The following is a 23,541-nucleotide window of genomic DNA, read 5'->3' as shown; positions in this document are numbered from 1 at the left end:
GGGCTCCGCCCCCCCCCCCGTGACCCCGCTCAGGGAACAAACGGTAGAAAATGAATGAATGAGTTTCCTATGTTGCAGTGTGGTAAATTCGGCACTGATGGTATTTGTCTAAATTTTAATTTTCTCTTCATTTTGCATCCCTGAGTGGGAATGTCTTAAAATATGTATTGCATAAGACAACATGCACAAATTCCAGCGGTGCTGCATTTCTTCTTTTTTTCCAGAACAAAACCCCTGTCAGGAATTGGCACGTGAAGCTGCCGATAATGTCGAGGGGTGAACTCAATTAAATTGCCAGACGAGGATAAGTAAAACACTGTCTCTTTAATGAGAGCACGGCCAACGAAACGATACAGAGTACTACGTAAATCATGAAACACACATGTCGAGAATACGGTCCAGGGTCAGAGCCAGCAAATTTACACAGCCGAGGAATCCACAAATGAGAAGTCAGAGAGAGAAGTCTGAGAATCCATACATAGAAAGCAGTCCGAAGCAGGAGGGCAAGGCAGAATCAGTGGTCAAAAAACAATCCGAAGTCACAACAGGAATCACAAAAACAAGAATGCTGGAAAGTCTGCATGGGGGTGAGAGAACAATCTGGTGGCTACCCGGTGGGAGTCAGCTGCAAACAATCATAAGCAGGTGAAAACAATGAGTGCTGATTAAAGTAAAAAGTCCAAAACTGAAGTGAAACAAAAACAGGAAGTAATGTCAAAATAAAAGCATGAGAATGGAAACAGGCGGGACAGAATCATAATAACCCCACTATGTCTCATTAGTAAATATGAATTTTACTCTTAAATGTCAAAAGACGGGCCTAAAAATCTTAGTAAATATCATCTTTAGTAACCAAAAAACAAACTAAAGTGTTTGAGTTAGCAACTGTTCACACATTATATATTCAATTTATTTTGCTGTTGAAAAAGCATTAGTGTGAAAATCCCACCATTACAACACATAAAATGAACATGGGTAGTATTTTGAGTTCATCTCACACATTACTGCTACACTAGAACACAAAATGTTTATTAACCCACCAATTAAAGTGTTGTTTTTTGGTCTTTTTGTGGCATGTGTTGACAATAAGAAATTATAGAATAACACTAGCTGTATCCTACAATCAAAAATTCTTGTTCATGATATCAGTCCGGGAAGTAAATACAAAATGTCAGCAAAACATTGATATCATTGCAAATCACCACTGGACTTATCCAAACTTGAAAAAGTTATGATCCCATCAAAACAAAATCCAAAAACCCTTAGTGAAGTGGGGCAAAGGCAGGTCAGTCAATATCAGTAGTTCTAACGTGTTTGTAAACCAGGCAAAGATGGAGAGAACAGTGAAACAACAAATATGGGTGAGCAGGGTGAAAGATAGAGTGGAATTTTGTGTGCACAAAGCCCAAGGGAGGGCAGGGCATGAAGGCAAAGTGAGAGAGATATATAAAAGAGAATAGAGGGGAAAAAAAACAAAGAGGCATGGAGTAAACAGGCAGGAAGGAGAGGGCTTGCCAGGAGACCTCAGCTTTGGCTGCCTTTGTTATCGGTTTGGACAGAAATGTCAGAGCACTGTGACATTCTCCCCTACAGCTTCCCCTGCTGCCCAGCCACTACTGTGTAACACACAAACACACTGTGCTGCAGCTCATGCATTATGGAAGTGCACATGCACACATACTGACTTACAAAAAAAGCACATGAACGCAGGCAATACACAGCATATGGGCATACACAGGATCATACAGTATAACTTTATTTGTACACTCACATTACTTACAGGGCTGTACAGATATTTAGAAGACAGCACTGATGCTGGAGGTTAAAGGTTTTGTAGCTCAGTGATAAAGCCTGTTGTGTGTAAAAGTCAAGTCAAAAGTTCAGAGATGAACAATTCATTTTGCTGACCTCTCAGCATAGTTTGGCCTTCTAACCCTTTTAAATGTGAGAAGACAGCTTTTTTTCACACACTGATTTGTAAATTGTGATTTTATTTGTTTTGTTTGGGGTGGATCATTTGTTTATCTGTGGTGTGCAGCCCTTACATCAAACCCAACTCTGCTGGGTTATGCTCACATATGCTTCTCGTGTCTTTAGCGGACTTGCTTTCCAAGGATTTATTTTTATGCATTCAGTATCTTATGAAATTTTTTTTTTTAAAGACAAGTTTAGACAAACAGGCACAAAATGTAAATGTGCCTATATTTTTCAAACATTGCTGCTAGAAGAAATTCTATATATTCCAAGCACAATAAGGTCAGCTCTATGTGTAATATACCTTTATAGATAGTGATACTTGAATGTGAGAGGCATAAGTTATAGTGATGAATTCTCCATCCTTTATCTATACTGCTTGTCCATCCATGCTTATCCAGTCAACCTAAGCTGCATGTCTTTGGACTGTGGGAGGAAGCTGGAGTACCCAGAGAGAACCCACACAGACACAGAGAGAACATCCAAACTCCACACAGAAAGACCCCGGGTCGGTCGGGGCTCAAACTCAGAACCTTCTTACTGTGAGACATCAACGCTAACCACTGCACTTCTGTGCCGCCTAGTGATGAACCCACAGAATATACTTGATTCTGTAGTTTCACAACAACTCTGCAGAGCTTTAAGGTTTCTTTCAGGTTAGTGTTTTGGTTTTATGACACACAGCTTTACTGTTCTGGTTCACTCTCTTTGATTTCATAGCTTGTTTTGGATTGCAGCAGGCAACTGTTTAAATCTAAAAACAGCTTGTAAGTGGTAAAAAATAATAATAATTGCTTTCAGATTTTATTCTCTGGTAACATGACCAAACTGACTGACTACAATCACCATGACTATAGTTCACAACTATAAATATGGCAGATGTCAGTATGGCATTGATGTTGAACTGACATGTGGGCTAAGCAGGCTTTTTAGCAAACAGATTTCCAGACATATGCAAGAATCACACAGTCCTGCATCCTTCGTCGTGTCTCTGAACTCAATTTAATCAAGCTGTCAGATCACACCATACTGAAAATATCAAATCAAAATTCAGTTTGTTTTGCTCACTTTAATTTATTCAACCAGGCTATAATTCACTCCGGAAATAGCAGTTCACCGGGAGTTCTGGGTTATGAAAACATTTACTGAGGTTTATACTCTATGTGTGTGTATATGATGAGAAAAATGCAGTATATACTAGGTATTAATGTATTTAAAACCAAATTAAATTTTATCAGGCCAAGTTGCAAGAAGGTCTCAGCTCTAACTCAGTAATGTAAACATGTGATGTTTTTTTCTTTTTGGTGCTGAGCTTGCAAAAGTCAGAGTTAACTATTTTACTAAATAGAGTCAGAGCTTAAAACTACTATAGTACTGTATGATGATTCAGGTGTTCTGGGATTTCTTATCCTTACCAGAACCAATCCAAAAAGGGATTCTCATGCTGTGGATTTGCCACCTTTCTGACTCGCTCTGAGGTGGCTAATTTCCTCAGTGGTACCGCTACTGTAAACACACAGGCATGTATACATAAATACACACACTGACTAGTTAACCATTTACACATAGAGACTTTATGTTGTGTGTGCAGGCAAGCCAAAATGTAGATAAAGAACACTCTTTATGCAGTATCAGGTCAGGAGTGCACACAAACACACACACACACACACACACACACACACACACACACACACACAAAAAGTAATAGGCAATCCAATCACTTGGTCTTTTTCTTGATATTACTTCTTCTCAGTAGGACCTCTAATAATTATTTCAGGCTTTTTACTGTTGGATCAAACCATCAAAAAGCGCGCATTTGACTACATTATTCTAAGAAGATGTGCAAGATAGTCACACTATTATCTTGTTCTGTATAGGAAGTAATGGCATACTTACCCAGTGCACAACATGGCATAGGATATTGTCTGTATTACCAATTCATAACACAAGTTCAGCATGAAGTTGACAACTGCTCAGAATGTCTCCATGGGAAGCTCTGTGTGTGTGTGTGTGTGTGTGTGTGTGTTTCTATGTCTTTCCTCTTCCTGTCTGATGACTGATCGCTCTTATCTGTGAAGCATGTTGGTGATTAAGGTTTTTGTCTGTCGGCTCTTTGTGCTAATGATGTGGGAACAAACATAGTGAGAGGCACTGCAGAACATGCAGTGCACAAGTTTTGATTTTAGGCACAGTTATTTTACCGTCTGTGCATTCTAAGGCTGTGGACCACATTCTCCAAACAATCACTGCACTACAACATGTTTTCCCTTAAGACACTCAAGAGGCAGGCTTAAAGGGCACTTCTTCAGTGAATCCATGGAAAGCAGTTCAAGGTGAACAGCTGGAACACAAGGGTGAAGCAACTGATATTTGTTAATTTTGTCATCAGCACCATGTGGTGCAGCCATGGCAGTTAGAAACTGTATGACTGCATAAAAAAAACCAACAAGCAAGTGTGGTAAAAAAGTGGTAACAATGCCACATCTTCCCTTTTTCTAAAAGCAGTACTGTTCAGAGCAGCTACAAAGCCTCACCATGTTAGAAATCATTTTTAATGTGCTGTAGGTGCAACAAACATCAAATCCACATCCTTAGACCAGTACAGGAAATAATTTAACAATAAGAGCCAAACTGAACCTGGCAGTGAACAGCAACAGTTTGGCCAGGATGTGACCGCCTCCACAGTTCTCACCCAAGCATCAAGGCATAATTAACCACTGTATAGTGGAGGACAGTCATTCACACCACAGCTGTACATTGACAGAATAAAAAAAACAACAACAATATATTTGAATCATAATTATCCATACTTTAAAGGCTGTATAGTCAAAACACCCACACATATCCTTGTTTTTGTCACTTAAGGGGATCTTTAAATGGACTTATTCATTTCCTGGAAGCTAACCCTAACCTTAAGCATAATTACTTGCCTAAACCTAAAGCCTAATTTATGGTTGTTGAATCTAAACACAGCCTATACTGTAGGCTACACAAGTGACCTACACCACTGTGGGCATTTATACTTGTGTGCTTGTCTGTATCGCTCTGCAATTACACCAACAAAGCACTCCTTGACGGTGGGGTTTCAATGCCACTGTGTGGAGTTTCTTCATATCTGTGTTTAGTTTGTTGGTGAACTACAAACAATGGCGACTGAAACTGAGTGGGTCATATTGGAGTTGGAGCTAATACATGTTGAACAGAAGTTACTCTTACTCAAATTACTGCAACGCAGACAAGAGAGAAGACAGAGGAGAAGGAATTATTTTCTTTCTCAGGCCACTGAGAGACATGGATGACGAAATGCAATGCAACCAGTCACATTTGTGGTTTAACGTGGTTCAATTTCTATTGGCTTTTTGCAAAAAATAGACACCTGGACAAATATCAAAATGTCTGTTCTGGAATATGGTCAAGGTACACACACACACACATTTTAGGTAAATACCTAAAATGATCATGTGCTCCCTGTTTTTCAGTGGTGGAAGCAGTACTCAGATCCCTTACTTATTAAGTAAAAGTAACAATACAATAGTGTAAAAATACTGTTACAAGTAAAAGCCCTGTACTGAAAATGTTACTTAAGTAAAAGTATAAAACTATTAGCATCAAAATATACTTAAAGTACTAAAAGTAAAAGTATTCATTATGCAAAATGGCACATTTCACATTAATGTAAATCATATGATTTGATTATAATTACTGATGTATTATTATACATTTAATGCGATAAAGGCGGAGCTAGTTTTAAGTAGCATATATGCTTATAATTTGAATTATTGCTGGGTATCTTGTGAATTTTCCACTGCAGATCAATAAACCTGATACCACCATTGATCACAGCATCTTACTACAGAGACTTGAACATGTTATTGGGATTAAAGGAGCCGCATTAAGTTGGTTCAAATCTTACTTACTAGAAAGATTCCAATTTGTTCATGTTAATGATAAATCTTCCACACAGACAAACTGAAGTTAGTCACGGCGTTCCACAGGGCTCTGTGTTAGGTCCAATTCTCTCCACTCTATACATGCTCCATTTAGGCAATATTATCAGGAAGCACAACATAAATTTTCATTGCTATGCAGATGATACTCAGTTATATTTGTCTATGAAGCCAAATGAATCAGATCAGCTGGTCAAACTTCAAGCATGTCTTAAAGACATAAAGGCCTGGATGACCTGTAACTTCTTACTTCTAAACTCTGACAAAACTGAAGTTATTGTGCTTGGGCCTGAAAACCTTAGAAATCTGCTGTCTAATCATATAGTTACTTTAGATGACATAGCTCTTGCCTCCAGTACTACTGTGAGGAACCTTGGAGTCATCTTTGATCAGAATATGTCCTTTAAATCACACATAAACCAAGTCTCTAGATCTGCCTTCTTTCACCAGTGCAATATTGCAAAAATCAGGAGCATCCTGTTTCAAAGTGATGCTATAAAACTGGTCTATGCATTTGTTACTTCCAGGCTGGACTACTGTAACTCTTTACTATCAGGATGTCCCAATAATTCCCTAAAAAGCCTCCAGTTAATCCAAAATGCTGCAGCCAGAGTACTGACAGGAACTAGCAAGAGAGATCATATCTCTCCCATATTAGCTTCTCTCCACTGGCTCCCTGTAAAATTCAGAATAGAATTTAAAATCCTTCTCCTAACATACAAAGCCCTTAATGACAAGGCTCCATCGTATCTTAAAGACCTCGTAGAGCCTTATCATCCTAACAGAGCACTTCACTCTCAGAGTGCAGGTTTACTTGTGGTTCCTAGAGTACACAGAAGCAGAATGGGCGGCAAGTTTTGCTTCACCACACTTTCAGTCTTTTTACTTTCATCATCACTCACATTAGTTTCACCTGCTCCTTATTGTTTGCACCTGTTTTCACCTCTATTTAGGCAGCGTCCTCCCACCAGGACGCTGCCAGATTGTTCTAGATTCCAGCTCTGACTCTCCAGCATTTTTTTGGTTTTGGTTTTGGTATTTCCTGTGTTTGACCTGGATCGTGTACTTTGATAATTCTGTTCTGCCTTACCCTCTAACTTCGGACTGCGTACTGTGTATGATTTATCAAACTTCCCTTTGGACAATGCATTTTGGATTCCTTTGCTGTATGTGTTTGCTGGCTCTGACCTTGGACTGTTATACCAACCCGTAAGTGCGTTTTGTGTTACAGTGTCTTGTCTTGTTTTTCTGTTCAGTGTTAATGCTCTTATTAAAGAGACGGTTTTGTTGCACATATCCTCGTCTGGCCATTTAATTGAGTTCACCCACAACATATTCGGCTGCATCACGTGCCGATCCTGACACTTTGCTCTCAGAGTGCAGGTTTACTTGTGGTTCCTAGAGTCCACAGAAGCAGAATGGGAGGCAGAGCCTTTACCTATCAAGCTCTTCTCCTATGGAACCAACTGCCAGCCTCAGTTCGAGAAGCAAACACCCTCTCTACCCTTAAGATTAGACTTAAGATGTTCCTTTTTGATAAAGCGTATAGTTAGGGCTGGATCAGGTGACCCTGAGCCTTCCCTTAGTTATGCTGCTATAGGCCTAGGCTGCTGGGGGGGGGCATGATGCTCTGAGTTTTTCCTCTCCTTTTCATGGATCTATATGCCACCATTACACATTCACTGGAAAAGAGAATAGTTTTTAAACACACACAGGATGATAGCTGCTCGTCTGTGGAATATAAATCACAGCTCTACATAAATGCTAGTGACTGTTTTAGTATCACCCGCTTTGTTGCTTGTAAATTATAAAAACTATCAGTTCAGATGCTGAATTGGTAGTTATTATAACAAACAGCCAACTAGCACGTACGTTTTGCGCCTGCATGACAGAAATAACTCCCCCTACCAGCAGTTAGTGGTATCTGTATTTGCCATTCAGAAAAGGAAAAAAGAGCTAGAATATTGAAGTATAAGCTATAAACAAACCAGCTCATTCAAAACAGCTAGTTATATCTACTTCTAATTGTGAATATGCTTGATAAGAAGTTCTAAATGACATTGCCATTCTCTGCCCTTGGTCTTTTGGTTATGGAAGAATAAAGGAGTTTGTGGAGGTGAAAAACAAACTGAAACTGCTCTAAATGGGTGAAATCATGGATACTACAGCGAGAGGCTGAAGAACTTTCCTTAACTGTTCTCTTCTCGTGCCTTGATTCACTAAGCTCAACAGCCAATCAGAGTGGCCTCTCTCACCAGTGAGGCCCGACCACTGATGCCAATTCAACGTGTGAAATTGGCCCAAAAACCACTGACAGGGACTGACTAGTGCCAGCAGTGTGGGACACACCAGGAGGACAAGCTCTGACAGACGTTCATCTTTGGCCGACCATCGGCTTGGTGTGTCTCTGCCCTAAGACCTTAGGGAGGACTTTGAGATTCAGCCCTTATGTTGCCTTCAGCCCCTTTTATAGTAGTGCTTCTGTAAAGGACATGTGGGGGAGTGAAGGGGAGGTAGCAGTGAATACAGTATTCCTGTGTTTCAAACTACCACATTTTTTTGTGATATCACTGAAATATATAAAATTATAATGTAAGTGATGAGATCTTGTAAAATCTGCTTTCATTAAAGATGCTGGACTTCAAGTGATTTCATTGCTAAGATGTGCAATAAGTGTTTGACTCTATCTTCACCTATACACATTGAAACCACCCAGGTCAGGACACAAATGTAACTATCATCAACACCACCTCACCCCACCTCAGATCATGGGGCAACTCAAGTGCAGTAATCATAGTGCATGTGATATTGCTGCTCAGCTAAGTCCAATAAGAGCCCAGTTCTCTCCAGAGTCATTCAGTATAACAATGCCATTTACCTGTAGGGGACCCCTCGAGCACCTCTCCTGTGTAGCGTGTCTCTCTGAAGATGGGGCGGTTGTCATTTTGGTCAATGACAGTGATCTGTAGTAAGGTCGGTCCATCGACAACATTTCCAGTGAAGTCTGTTGTTGATACTTCAAGCTGTGGGGATGAAAAGATGAAAGAGTTTATTCTCCAAAATGACAGTAGTGTTCTGGATGTTTAACTTTTATTTATGATTATCTCCATAACACTGTAGGTGGCTGGTTCAAATTCTGCCAGTGTGCATCCTGCTACAAACACATCCCACCAGTCCTGAAAAAACAGCCATGGTTAAAAATGGACTAGCTTTATTTGCAACATTTGTCTTAAGACAGATTAACACAGTTGCTTTATTTTCAGTGGTTGGCAATTATTCTGGTTTACAGTAATGAAATTATTGGTTCCTGACCTTTAAAGTACCTACCGATTTAGTTTATTAATATTTGTTGTTACAGAACAGTTTGGGTTTTAACACTAGCCATGCCAATAACTCAGCCTGAACATCTACAGTATACATTGGTGCTATTTTGCATAAAAATTCAGCCAAGTCTCACATGAAAATGTAACATAGCTATGTTGGTTCATAGTGGAAAATGTAGTGTCACAACACCTGTAAAATTTTGGCAACATTTTTTTGTAATGCAGCCTAATGTCCTCCTTTGGGTTCCTCTTCTTTCGTTTTATGGCAGTTGGCAAACAACGACATGGCAGCACTGGACTGGAGTGTGGATCAGTAAGATAACAGTTAGTGTCCATTAAAGTTTTTTTTTTTCATGTGAGTGTTTTTCAATTTGAGTGTTTTGACCCAACCCAGGTTCTTTTCTTAACTTTAACCATGTAGTTTCTGTGACTAAAGTTAACCATTTTCTTTCATTTTTGCTGCCAGAAAGATGTTACCATGTCACAACTGGGCTGGAATATGGTCAGTGTACACACACACACACACACACACACACAGGAGGCTTAATTTAATTAACTGGTACATTTTGCATTGTGGATCAGTGTAGCTCTTATACATTTTGCTTTGAGACTGGGTTGAAAGATTACTTACTCCCCATTAAACTTGACAATATTGTGTTCTTATGACTGTCAGGATTCCTTTAAAGGCACTTACAGGTACATGCACAGTATATGGATTATACAGATCGTCTGTCAAAATGGCTCATCTCTACCTCTTTCACTCCATCTTTCATTGGCCCCCTTCACATGTTTATGCATTCTGCCTCTCCCTACTCTGCAGTATCCCTAGTCATCCTCCCTGCTCACATAGGGGACCACACCATCTTAGATATGCATAATATCCATTCAGCAAACGAGCAACAGTTAATCCAGAATGGGATTATTTGGTCAGCCCATCTTATTTTTTAACCTGTCTGTACTATACTACTTAAATGCAAATATAGCATTAACACATTCATCTTGAAAGAAAAAAAAACAGTAGTTCATTATTGTGTTGTGTAAGGTGGCAAATATAACTTAACTTAAAAGTACAAGTCACAAGTCTCTAATACAATATAAGTGAACTCTGACACACTAGAACATTTCAAAGACTTTGCTTAACAAGGATAAATGTCATTTTAGCAGAAATGACAAACTGATTAATGGATTTTTTTACTATTACAGGACATAATATTTACCATCTTAGTGGAGCTAACCTGGATTAAACACAAAGTACAGCTAAGATTGTTGGGTGTGTTGTTACAAGTATTTGACAAAATAAAATTGTAATGTGTTGACACTGATGGAAATCAGCACTAGTTATAACAAGTTATTAAAAGTTATTGCAGTTCAGCCTGAGCGGTACATGAATGTCTGAACCAAATTTCATGGCAATCAATCCAATAGTAGTTGAGACATTTTACTGAAAACCATAAATGTTATGATGGCGCTAGTGGAAAAGTCAGGGGGTCACTGAACTCAACAGGATTCACCCTCTAGGGACGATGGATGTCTGTACAAAGTTTCATGCCAGTCCACCCAAGAGCTGTCCTGACGTGAAATGGCTGACTGACATGACCATCCCTGGAGGCGCACGGTCACCTTGCCTAAAGATATAAACAGACATGTACATAGAGCTAAAGATATTCTCTGTATTAATAACTGACTCATAGTACTTGCAATGTTGTTGTGGCATTGTTGCCACAATTTTTAGGTAGTGTTATGGAAAAATTAAAATAATCAAGTCAAGAACACGAGATTAGATTTTCATGAAAGGGCTCAGTGCATTCAAAAATCAGTCATCAGCAAAGTAAAACAAGAGCACTTCCTATTTATAGTCTTGCTATCAAAACATGTAGATATAACATCCTTGTGTAGAGAAAACTGTAGCCTTAGATTTCCTTTATCAAACTCTTAACAAAGATGCCAGCGAGACAGTAACACTGAACACACAGGTCAGAGGAAGACTTTCTTCTCTCTACTGTAGGAGTCTTAATAATAGTTTAATCAGAATCAAAGATGAAAAGCAGCTTTTGATTAACATTACACTTGATTTATAAATGCTTCATAATGGATTTCATATAATTTCCACAATTTCCTCTACAGTGGAGACAGAAATAGTTTCAGGTTCAACACAACACACTTGTTTCTCTTGCTGAGCTTCACTTGCCCTAGGCAAGTGGCTGGTCAGATGCCAAAACGCAGTGGAAGCATGGAAAAAAAAGCTGCAGCTCTGCAGCTCCACTTCATGCAGAGTGCTTTCCTGATCATCAGTGGGAGCATTCAAAACATATTTTCTACCTGAATTCATTAATAATGTTAATTTAATTTAAATGGCTTCCTTCCAAATGAAACCATATGGTTTTTAAGAAAGGTTTTCTCAGCACTGTTCCTTTTTGTTTACTGAGACCATAGAGTACCAATCCATGCCTCAGAAAGAATGTGGTATCACTTTTTGAGTGTGATATGCAGCACATTTGGGTACAATGAATTAATAGAGGCTGTTGACCAGGAAAAATACCACATGCACATTATTCAAAACTGCACATCAGAGTGCTTGTGACTGGACACATATTAGGGTGGATGTTGCTAGTGCTGACTGACACAAAGCAATCCTATCTGCAGTTGAGGCCGCGCCCTATGAAGTCAGCAATCTACTGTATATCCTATAAAGACACCTGATGTAATGACATTACCTCCATTTCAGTCTTAATCGTTGGCTAAAGAGATCACTTCATTTATTAGCACTCAAGCAGTACTGTGGAGGTTCATCTGAGAAAGAGCGAGTGAGCGGGAAAAGTTCCTCCTTTATCTGGGCCATCACATTACCAGCCTTTCCTTTTCCTATCAGTAATGCATGACATCATACAACGTCTCTATCACACAGGTCATCCCACTCCTCTCCCACTATCTCAGACCTTTTGTCTTCCTCTTCCTTTGTCATCCTATCTCTTCATCTCCATGGAGTCTGGAGCTTATAGTGTAATGGCAGTAATGGCGCACATGCAGCTGAACTAAGTGTGTTAGAAGCCTAATGGTTTCATATATCACTGCAACCTCCTTTTCTCTCTCAACGCCTTGAGACTATACCATGAGAGGCTTTTCATGAGCGGGGCCATTTTCCCTTCGGTCTCTATGCTGCAGAAGCGCTGACTCTCAACTAATGGTGTTCTCAACCCAGCATGTGTTTGCATCCTATGCAATGAACTGCTCACACACACACACACACACACATAAATGCTAAAAGACATACTATATGGCTATAACAAGCATAGAAGAATCTGCGTAGCAAAATAAATAAATAAATAACTGTCCTGTCCCAACAAGCAAATGTATACATCTTTGCTCACTTACACATTAACACATGCTCACATTCAGCTTTTTTCTCTGCATGTCTAACCTGTAATAAGAACAAAAGGTGCCTAGTGTGAGATCATCTATACAAATAATGGAGCAAAAACCTGCTCTCATTTGTATCAAAAACATATTCTGTCACAAAGCAAAGAAAATGGTGTGCTCCTTTAAAGACAAGCATGAGCAATTGACTTTGCATTGAATTTGCATGGCTTTGTTTGAATTATACTGAATACTATCTAATAATAATAAATGTCATCACTTCCATACAACATACTGTACAGTATTTTGGGTATTCACACTGAAAACATGAAAAAAATTGCATGCAAAAACATTACACTACACTAGGATATAAGGTGAATTGGATTGAGTTTTGACTCTCAGGTAATGTGATAACAACAATCATCTGTTTTAGTGAACTTGTTTCAACTAAATATTACAATATCCACAAACCTCAGCAGCCAGTACTGTGGAAGGGTGGATCAGAGATGTAGCCAATTTTAAAAAAATACTTTTTTTCTTTTCTTTTCTTAAAATCAGTGCTATAGTTGCTATTCATCCAAGACTGATGCATAGTCAGAAATTGACCTTATATAAGGTGTAGCTTGTATTTGGATTTTTCTAACCATCTGAAAGAGAAGGACTGCACACAGACATGTTCTTTCTTTCTTCAATATTCAAACAACATAATGTTGAATAAAACCCCAGTGTTTAGGCTTTTGTACTGATAATTTGAACCAGAGTTTCATGCCCACTCAAGCCTTGGAAGTGCTCCAACTCTAAAACATTTACAACCCCAAATCTGAAAAAGTTGGGATGGCATGTAAAATCAAAACTAAAACTGAAAACAGTGCTCTGTAAATCAGCTTTGTCCTGTATTACATTGAAAACAATATAGCAGCACATTACGTGATGTGATACCTCATCAATTTTATTCTTTGTTCAAAATAAACACTCACTTCAATTCTGATGCCTGCAACACATTCCAAGAAAGTTGGCACAGTAAAACATTTACGACAGTGTGATGTTGCTGTTCCTTTTCGCAACACTTAAAATGCATTTAGAAACTGAGGACACCAAGTGTGTCAGGTGTCATTCTGTCCCATTCTTCCTGCAATCAAATCTTAAGGTGTGCAATAGACCTGGGTCATCATTGATGCAATTTCCTTTTTGAAATGTGCCACACATTCTCTACTGCAGACAGGCTGGGACTACAGGCAGGCCAGTCCAACACTTGCACCTCTTTCCTCCACAGCCAGGCCTTGGTAATGTGTGCAGTATGGGGCTTTGCATTGTCTTGTTGAAATATGCATGGGCATCCATGGAAAAGATGTCGTCTTGAAGGCAGCTTGTGTTGCTCCAAAATCTCTCAGTATATTTCAGCATTAATGGAGCCATCACAGAAATGTAAGTGACCTTTACCAAGGGCACTGACACAACACCAGACCATGACAGACCCTGGCTTTTGGATTTGTTGCTGCTAACAGTCTGGAAGGTCCTCTTCATCTTTGGTCCGGAGTACACTGCGTCCATTCCTTCCAATACAGACCTGAAATACCAATTCATCTAACCACAGTACATGTTTCCACTGTGTGATGGTCCGTCCCAGATGCCTCTGAGCCCAGAGCAGTCAACTGCGCTTCTGGACACTGTTGACATAGAACTTCCTTTTGATTAAATATGACTGAACTTGTCGGCTGTGAAAAATCATCACTTTTGATAGGCTGCACCTTTTCCCTGTTCGCAATAATGTGTTCTTCTTGTAGATCCCTCCAAGAGCTGTTGTACTGGACTACATTATATTTAGAGATGTCCCTCTATTTTTGTCCTCCCCAGCTACATACTGTAGATGACAAGGTGAGAATATTAGGAACACCTCTGAATATAATGTAGTCCAATAGAATACCACCTTTAACTGTGACTTCAATAATAAACATATAATTGAATTTACAGTGCCTTGCGAAAGTATTCGGCCCCCTTGAACTTTGCGACCTTTTGCCACATTTCAGGCTTCAAACATAAAGATATAAAACTGTAATTTTTTGTGAAGAATCAACAACAAGTGGGACACAATCATGAAGTGGAACAAAATTTATTGGATATTTCAAACTTTTTTAACAAATAAAAAACTGAAAAATTGGCCGTGCAAAATTATTCAGCCCCTTTACTTTCAGTGCAGCAAACTCTCTCCAGAAGTTCAGTGAGGATCTCTGAATGATCCAATGTTGACCTAAATGACTAATGATGATAAATAGAATCCACCTGTGTGGAATCAAGTCTCCATATAAATGCACCTGCACTGTGATAGTCTCAGAGGTCCGTTTAAAGCACAGAGAGCATCATGAAGAACAAGGAACACCAGGCAGGTCCGAGATACTGTTGTGGAGAAGTTTAAAGCCGGATTTGGATACAAAAAGATTTCCCAAGCTTTAAACATCCCAAGGAGCACTGTGCAAGCGATAATATTGAAATGGAAAATGGAAGGAGTATCAGACCACTGCAAATCTACCAAGACCTGGCCGTCCCTCTAAACTTTCAGCTCACACAAGGAGAAGACTGATCAGAGATGCAGCCAAGAGGCCCATGATCACTCTGGATGAACTGCAGAGATCTACAGCTGAGGTGGGAGACTCTGTCCATAGGACAACAATCAGTCGTATACTGCACAAATCTGGCCTTTATGGAAGAGTGGCAAGAAGAAAGCCATTTCTTAAAGATATCCATAAAAAGTGTCGTTTAAAGTTTGCCACAAGCCACCTGGGAGACACACCAAACATGTGGAAGAAGGTGCTCTGGTCAGATGAAACCAAAATCGAACTTTTTGGCAACAATGCAAAACGTTATGTTTGGCGTAAAAGCAACACAGCTCATCACCCTGAACACACCATCCCCACTGTCAAACATGGTGGTGGCAGCATCATGGTTTGGGCCTGCTTTTCTTCAGCAGGGACAGGGAAGATGGTTCAAATTGATGGGAAGATGGATGGAGCCAAATACAGGACCATTCTGGAAGGAAACCTGATGGAGTCTGCAAAAGACCTGAGACTGGGACGGAGATTTGTCTTCCAACAAGACAATGATCCAAAACATAAAGCAAAATCTACAATGGAATGGTTCACAAATAAACATATCCAGGTGTTAGAATGGCCAAGTCAAAGTCCAGACCTGAATCCAATTGAGAATCTGTGGAAAGAACTGAAAACTGCTGTTCACAAACGCTCTCTATCCAACCTCACTGAGCTCGAGCTGTTTTGCAAGGAGGAATGGGCAAAAATTTCCGTCTCTCGATGTGCAAAACTGATAGAGACATACCCCAAGTGACTTACAGCTGTAATCGCAGCAAAAGGTGGCGCTACAAAGTATTAACTTAAGGGGGCTGAATAATTTTGCACGGCCAATTTTTCAGTTTTTTATTTGTTAAAAAAGTTTGACATATCCAATAAATTTCGTTCCACTTCATGATTGTGTCCCACTTGTTGTTGATTCTTCACAAAAAATTACAGTTTTATATCTTTATGTTTGAAGCCTGAAATGTGGCAAAAGGTCGCAAAGTTCAAGGGGGCCGAATACTTTCGCAAGGCACTGTATACATTTATAACAATTTCACCAAAAACTGAAACATTTTGAGCTTCATAAACACAGATGTTAAGCCCTAAGTGTTGCATTGAATTGCATGCAATTGCACAGGCGTACCTAATAAAGTGGCCGGTGAGTGAATGGCACATCTTAGCATGAGACATGGAACTGGGACAGTTGCCTTTCTTTCTCCTTTCATTAATTTATGATATATTTAAGATCTGATTCTACGAGCAGAACCAAAAACAAGCAAGACTAACACTTGGTAAAAGCAGTATACTTTTACTCCCTCTACACTCATCCTGGCACTGATACGTCTCCTCTAATAGCTCCTTTTGTCCTTGTGTATAAAGGATCCACACTAGTCCTCAGTGGTTGGGTGTGTGTGCAGATTTTCACCTCAGCACCCTTCCACTCCTCTTTGAGCTCTGCATAATGAAAGTTTGCATATGATAGGGTCTGTGAAAGACAGACTTAAAATGATAAAAGTGAATGCATGATTTTCAGAAAATATAGGGATACTGTCTACTAGTATGTGAAAGCATATGAAATAAGGTCTTCTGAGACCAAATCAGCCGCCAACATATAGCATGTATAAGTAATACTGCACATGCTGTACACATCACTGTCATCAGTCATTACCACCTCCAGGAAACCACCAACTGCAGAATTTAATAGTCAAACTTAAATAAGGAAGTAGTTCCAACTGAATAGTAAAATATATAGTGTATATAGAATTGTTTAAACTTGTTTAGAGGTACACTATGCTTTAAATTTAATTATTCTATTCACTAAGTTATTGACTGAGCAGCCAATTATGATGACATAGACAATGTGTGTGTGTTGTTTAGTGGAGGGAGTTTCAGTCATACCCAAGCACTGCATTCCTCACATGGCTCATCATTTGCCTGTTAGTGAAATGATAAGGCTGTTTTGTATCTATCACATATGTATCATAGCTAAATATTTCCTCAAGTTGAAAATTTGCATCTATGTCTGCAAGAAGGGCAGGTGATTTCATTTAATCATTTAGGACGGGGAAAATTGAAGAAGATGGGCCTTGCTTGTGCCAGAGTTGCAATGGTAAATTCTGTGATTGTTACCTCTGTGTTATTGGCTAGCTTGGCCACGCCTACAAAATGTACATCTATGACTCACAGTAAGGCCACATTGTCTGTTAATATTGCAGTTGTCAGTCTCACTCCTGTGGAGAAGCTTGAACAGACCTATTTTATCTCACCGAACTCTCTATTTTATCTCACCACTGACACTTCTCCAAGGGTGGGGGGTGGGAGTGATGGTTTCACTTATTAATCAAGTGTTGCTCACATGATTATTATTGTGAATCTGCAATGGTAAATATATTTTAGATGGATGCTACATAATGAACATCTTCTATTGTTTTTGCTACAACAGTATATCCTCATCCATGTAAGGTGTCTAACTGCAAGCATAGTTGTAGTGCTGCTGGAGCACAGCAGAACAACGCTCCATTGCATTTTTTCTCCATGTGAGGAAAAGAATATTCACACAATCTGGTTGAAATTCAAACACATTCCTGTAAGTGCTTTAAGATCCAGTCATCAGTGAAGCATGTGGCCTGCAAAACAACCAGTAATATAAATGGAATGATCCATTGTTGTATCAAAATTTAGGGTGAATTGACTTATTTAAAATGGAGACTCACACATTGAGTAACATGTAAGAAAATATTCCAATTTAAAAGTTTCCAGTAGCTGCTGATAGCCTTTCAGAATGATAACTAAAACAAATTATAAGGCAGTAAAATATTTTTCTTCCGTTGCTCAATTTACCAAGGATGCAATGCATCTGTTATATCTATTTGTAGTAATGGGAGTGACCTACAGCCACGATACAGCATAAATTCACACCAGGTGTAGTATTTAAACTTCAAGAAACACATTATTATATTAATGTGTTTCTGTCATAGTCCTGAAAGCCTTGGAAGATATCATGGGGCACACATCACCAGTTGCTACAATGCTAACCTAAGTTGTGTATGTTATGGTCAGTAGGTTTGAAGGCCGCAAGGTGACTGGCCACTCTGGCACCTGACAGAATGTCCAGATTACTATTCTGCCTATGTCCCTAGTCCTCGAAATGAGCCACACCTTTACATCATAGGTGCACTCTGATACACCTCTGCTGAGAAACATCATTTACTTGTACTATATGGTCAGACCTCATACTGTACAAGAGACAGAAATATAAGGAACTGAACTGTTTGAGTAAATAAGAACAACCACACTTTACTCTGAAATATCAAGTCACTCAAGTTGTTAGGGTGATTTTTATGTTTAAGTAGATATGAATAGAATTAGTTAAGGTTTTTATTAGATCTGAAGCCAGGAAGAGGAGAAAACCTCAAAGGTAGAACCATTACACACACACACACACACACACAGAGAGAGAGGCAAAGCAGTTTTAATTGGAACCGGAAAGCAATGCCTAAAATGGAGCGGTTAGTTGGAAACAAAGGAAGAAGTGAGTGTCTATGCAGGAATTAGGACAGTATAGGTATTCCTCCCCTTTTTAGGGCGCTGTTCACGACCATTGGAGCAGAGAGGACGATTGGAGGACGGACGGACTGAAGGACCAATCATGGGAGAGTTAAGTCTAAACCATGGCTTCTCCCCAACAGTGGTACCAATTAGATAGTAGCACCTTTTCATACAAATATTGTATACCGATAAGTTGAGGACAGTCTTTTCTGTTTTGCCTAAACAGTGAAGATCCATGTGCACATGCTAATTTTGATATGTTAATGCATAATAAATTTCACAGAGTGAAATATATATCTTTTTATTAGTCTTCTCTTTTCAAAAGAAAAAGAACTCTCCCCACAAAGTCAAGATTTTTATTTGCCATTTATGCAAAAACAGACAGTCTAGGCATATAGGAATTCTTGTGCAGCTCTCCTCCAGTCAAAAGCCAGAAAGAACACTTAGTCTGCTGTTGTCCAGGTGTTTCAGGGTATGGAATAAAGCCAGAGCCACTGCATCATCCACTGATCTATTGGGGTGATAGGCAAACTGGAAGAGGGTCTACAGTGTCCGGGACCATGTGGTTAATGTGTGTGAGGACCAGTTTCTCTAAGCACTTCATGGTGACTGATGTGAGCGCCACTGGCCTGAAGTCTTTCAGAGTGGATGTGTCTGACGTCTTAGGGACCGGTATGATAATGGATTTTTTGAAAATGCGAGGAACTACTGCTTGGGTTAAAGACAGGTTGAAGATGTCTGTATACACACTAGCTAGTTGATCCCCACACTCTAGGGGGGGACACCGTCTGGTCCCACCACCTTATGGGGGTTTACCTATTTTAGGGCCTTCAAGACCTGTGTGTGCGTCACCTGAAAAACAGTGTGCCCCAGGTCGCAGGGGAATTTTGAGGGGTGTCTGTATTCATCCTGTCAAACCTCACATAGAAGTTGTTGAGGCTGTCTGGGAGGGTGGCATCCTGGGGCGCTGTGTTTGTTGATTTGTTCCTGTAGTTTGTGACTGCCTGGATTCCCTGCCACATACTGCGCATGTTGTTATTCATATAGTAGCTCTCCAGTTTTTGGAAGTATGCCCTTTTTGCAGCTCTGATGGACTTCTGTAGTTCATACCGAGTTTTCCCGTACTCCGCTTAGTCCCCTGACTTAAAAGCCTCTCATCTTTTCCTGATATCCTTATTAAACCATGGTTTTTGGTTGGGGAAAACACGCACCATTCTAGCTGGTGCACATATGGATGTGCACCAGCTGCTGTAGTCACTCACAATCTCTGCATATTCTGCATAAACTGCACTCACAATGATTTACTGTTGCTTTAACATGGCACAAATAAGCAAAAAAGAGACTAAAAAGAAACACCCGACTCCGAGGAGAGCCATCTTTAAAAAAAACTATATAATAATAATAACCATAATAAGCCATTGTTTAACTCAGCTTATTTCAATTTAAATTCAAATTATTGTGCTCCTCTCTCTCCATATCCTCTCCTCTTCCTCCAGGCATACCTTCTACCATTCTTCAGTCTTGAAAGGCCTTTGTGCCCAGATGAGAAGCTCGGTTGATTACTGGGGAGGGATGTTGCCAGAGGTGTGAGCTGAAGCTCCTGTCAATTGCGCTCTTGGCTTATTGTGGCAAAAGTAAAGGAAAAGGTAGCTGAGCTGGGGATCTTTTATCACTGTCTTAAACACAGACAAGAATAAGAAGAGTAAAAGGAGAAGCAGTGAAAAAGGGCAGAGTCATGCATATGGAAGTGTCGCCACTGCCTCCAGTGCCATTGCCTCATTTCAAATTCACTCAACATTCATCTCCTCCTGAGCCATTCAAGTAGCAAGTCCCTTTGCTGGGGAGATGAATTCAAAGGACTGTGCCTGCCTGTCCTTTTTTCAAGATCCCAGTGAAACTGCTCTGCAGAAGCTCAGAGGTGACTTGCACCCAGCACCTCCCAAACACTCTGTGGCTCAGTCTTTATCAGTAGCTTGCGCTGCACCCTGCAATACCCGGTCCTGCCCTGACACAGTTCAGACAGTCCCCAGGAGGGAGCGATTGCCCTCCCTTAAACTCTTCTCAATGCTCTGCCCTGCACACTGAAAGGGGGACATAATCTGATCGATGTGAATCTCACTGACCTGGTTTGCATTGCAGCTTCAGCAAAATTGGTTTGATGGGCCAGATCAGTTTGGAATATGCAGAAACAGAGGAACACAGAGTGGGGCAGAGGCATCAAATATGTGTAAAAGAACAAACCATGACAGCCTAATCATGGTGGTGAGTTGCCAATGACCATTAGAGCTCAAACAGGGATAATGAAACAGACCACAGTGTATTGGAAATTACACTCTGTTTCACAGAAGTCTGTTAGCACATTATATTTTCATGGTGTTAAAATCACAAAGGCAACATGACAGAAACAACTTAATTGCACATTGTTGTGTCACAGGCTGTATAGTTGTGAAGAAATATCTTTCAGTCTTCTTTTCAAATTTGAAAGTCCTTCTTATGGTACTGCAAGATGTGATAACAACAGAGGGATGTTTTTCCCCTCACTATCTCAAAAGAATTTCACTTTTTACTCTATTCATTTCAAAGCTTAGACCTCCAGGCATCGGCTTCCCTTAGAAACATCCACAGGGAAAAGAGGATGTTATTCCACCAGTCCTTCACACATCTGCTCTGTCTGCCCTCAGAAACTTGAATAATTCTAAACCAATGAAATTAAGCCATGGAGGCAGGTTGTGAAAAAGGAAGCACATCTGTCAAGCATGTTTCATACTCTCACCATAGCTCTCTGAGATATAGAAAGACCAACTGGGAATGGGTAAAAGTTTTCTGCTGAAGGTTACATTTTTTGCAAAGTGGAACCTTTATTACATTAAAGCCAAAACATTTAAACCAAAAGCCCCAATGCACTCTATAGAGATGGCAACACTGGCCCACCGGTTTGGTCAAGACTTGAATGGCTCAACAACTACGTGGTGCAACAAGTCCTCCAACCTTTATAACCCATATGGTCGTTTGTCCTTTCCCTTTCATATGACCCATAGGGGCATTTGATTACATAGCACTTACACTGTAATGGGAGGAATTGCAACATTTCTGCCAACACTAACAACTTCATACATGACACTACCAACTTTTACAGATCTCTGTCAACACGAAAACAACCATAGACACATTAGGTGGCAGCAAGCTACTGGAACTCTGTCATCTTGGTTTCATTGCATTTTGTCACAAAACTACTTGGTTAGGTTTAGGGGAAAACTATTTGGTCACTTTTAGGCAAAAAAATCACATTAGAACAAAAATTATTGAAAAACACAAGCCACACACTGGAATCGGACTTGGCTCTCCTGAGACAAAGTCCTGTTTTTTTGAGTACCTAGCCATTAGGGATGGGACAATATATTGAAATTCAATATATCGCAATTCAAAAATGTCGCAATTTGTATTGTTTTCTCTAGTGATGTATATCATGTGGTCTCCATACACCAGTGACTTCATATTTGTTGTAAATAAGATATAACTAACAGAATGTAAGTCAGTATACAGTATCTTGTTGTTCTTTACATAATCAAACCAGTACTAGGAAAGGGGAAAAATACAAGCATTCCCGCTGCTACTCATACACTATTGTCATTGTATTTTTAACTGTATTGTGTTGGAATCAAATCATGTTGAGAAAACATTATATCATCTCATGCCTACTAGCCATTCACCCCAACCCCCTTCTAATGTGGACCTTGTGCCTCTGTATAATATGTGACATTACTTACTAAGGTGTATCTTAGACATCAGTGGAGACTAACTGAAAATTATCTCTCAGCATACATCAACTCTTCATGTACTGTAAATCAAGTTTCAACAACCAGACCTACTGTGTATTCATTGCAGTCAATTTTAGTTTTAAAGCCACTGTTATAGATTTGAAAAGTGATTATCTTATTAGTCGGCATCACAATGAATGTGTCAAAAATGGCACATTATTTAAAAAAAATGGCAATGTGCTCTTCAGTAAACACAGCTGCTCTTGGAGAGGTGGATTGTGTGGATTTCTTCTTCTGTCTCTTTTCCTGAAGTCACCGATCTGATTCCTCATTACATCAAAAGAAAAGAGGCCCTTGGAATGTCAAAGAAGATACAGTATTAGTAGATGGTCTTTGGAGGGAGACGACTGAATGAAAGGGTGAGAAAGAGTGACTGAGTTAAAAATATAGAGAAGATAGGAAATGATAAAAAAAAGATCTTCCATTTAGCTGGCTGTCTGGCAAGATAAAAAATAATCCTGCTTCTGAAAGGCGCTGAAAGAGTCACAAAGGCTCTCCCTGGTGTATCATGGTTCAAAATTGCCCCCCGCCCCCAAAATTAAAAAGAAAAAAAAGGAAAAAAGGTATAATTCGATGTCCTTTTGTCTGGCACTAAACGTACTGTTTGGAAGGTGGATGGAAATCTAGGCTTTCTTGTCTGCTGCTGTTTGTGTCACAATGTTTTATGTTTGTCCTTAGAAGATAAATGTTCCTTGTACTCAGGACTGAACAATGGTACAGTACAGTTAATTTTAAATAGACTGCCAGCATATTTTGAGCTTCTACAGGAAGGCAGTGACAAACAGCAAATACGACACAACATATAGCACAGTGTGCTCATTTTGCATTATTTATGACAAATTATTATATTAATCTACTGGATGTCATACAGTATATCACAGTTACATTATTACTGTAATTATTAATAGTAAATACTGTTTGTCAAGCCTTTCCATAATTGGACCTGACCGTCAGCAAGGATAACGTGTTTGCCTTTTAAGTAAAAGTGTTTTTCTTTTTTTTTTTTTTT

General features: G+C 39.6%; 1 protein-coding gene across 2 annotated transcripts in view; it reads right to left on the bottom strand.

Moving 5' to 3' along the window:
* The window catches only part of cdh13 (cadherin 13, H-cadherin (heart)), a 403,886-nt gene that overhangs the window by 205,504 nt on the left and 174,841 nt on the right, over nucleotides 1–23,541 (bottom strand). For both annotated transcript variants that reach the window (XM_020603006.1, XM_020603005.1), the window contains exon 7: nucleotides 8,800–8,944. In XM_020603006.1, the coding sequence (XP_020458662.1) occupies nucleotides 8,800–8,944 (145 nt within the window). The remainder of the gene's footprint in view (nucleotides 1–8,799; nucleotides 8,945–23,541) is intronic.

The sequence above is a fragment of the Monopterus albus genome, unplaced genomic scaffold, assembly GCF_001952655.1.
Source record: "Monopterus albus unplaced genomic scaffold, M_albus_1.0 scaffold59.1, whole genome shotgun sequence".
Classification (NCBI taxonomy): domain Eukaryota; kingdom Metazoa; phylum Chordata; class Actinopteri; order Synbranchiformes; family Synbranchidae; genus Monopterus; species Monopterus albus.
Note: the sequence above shows the minus strand (reverse complement) of the source record. Positions and strands in the feature narration are given on the sequence as shown.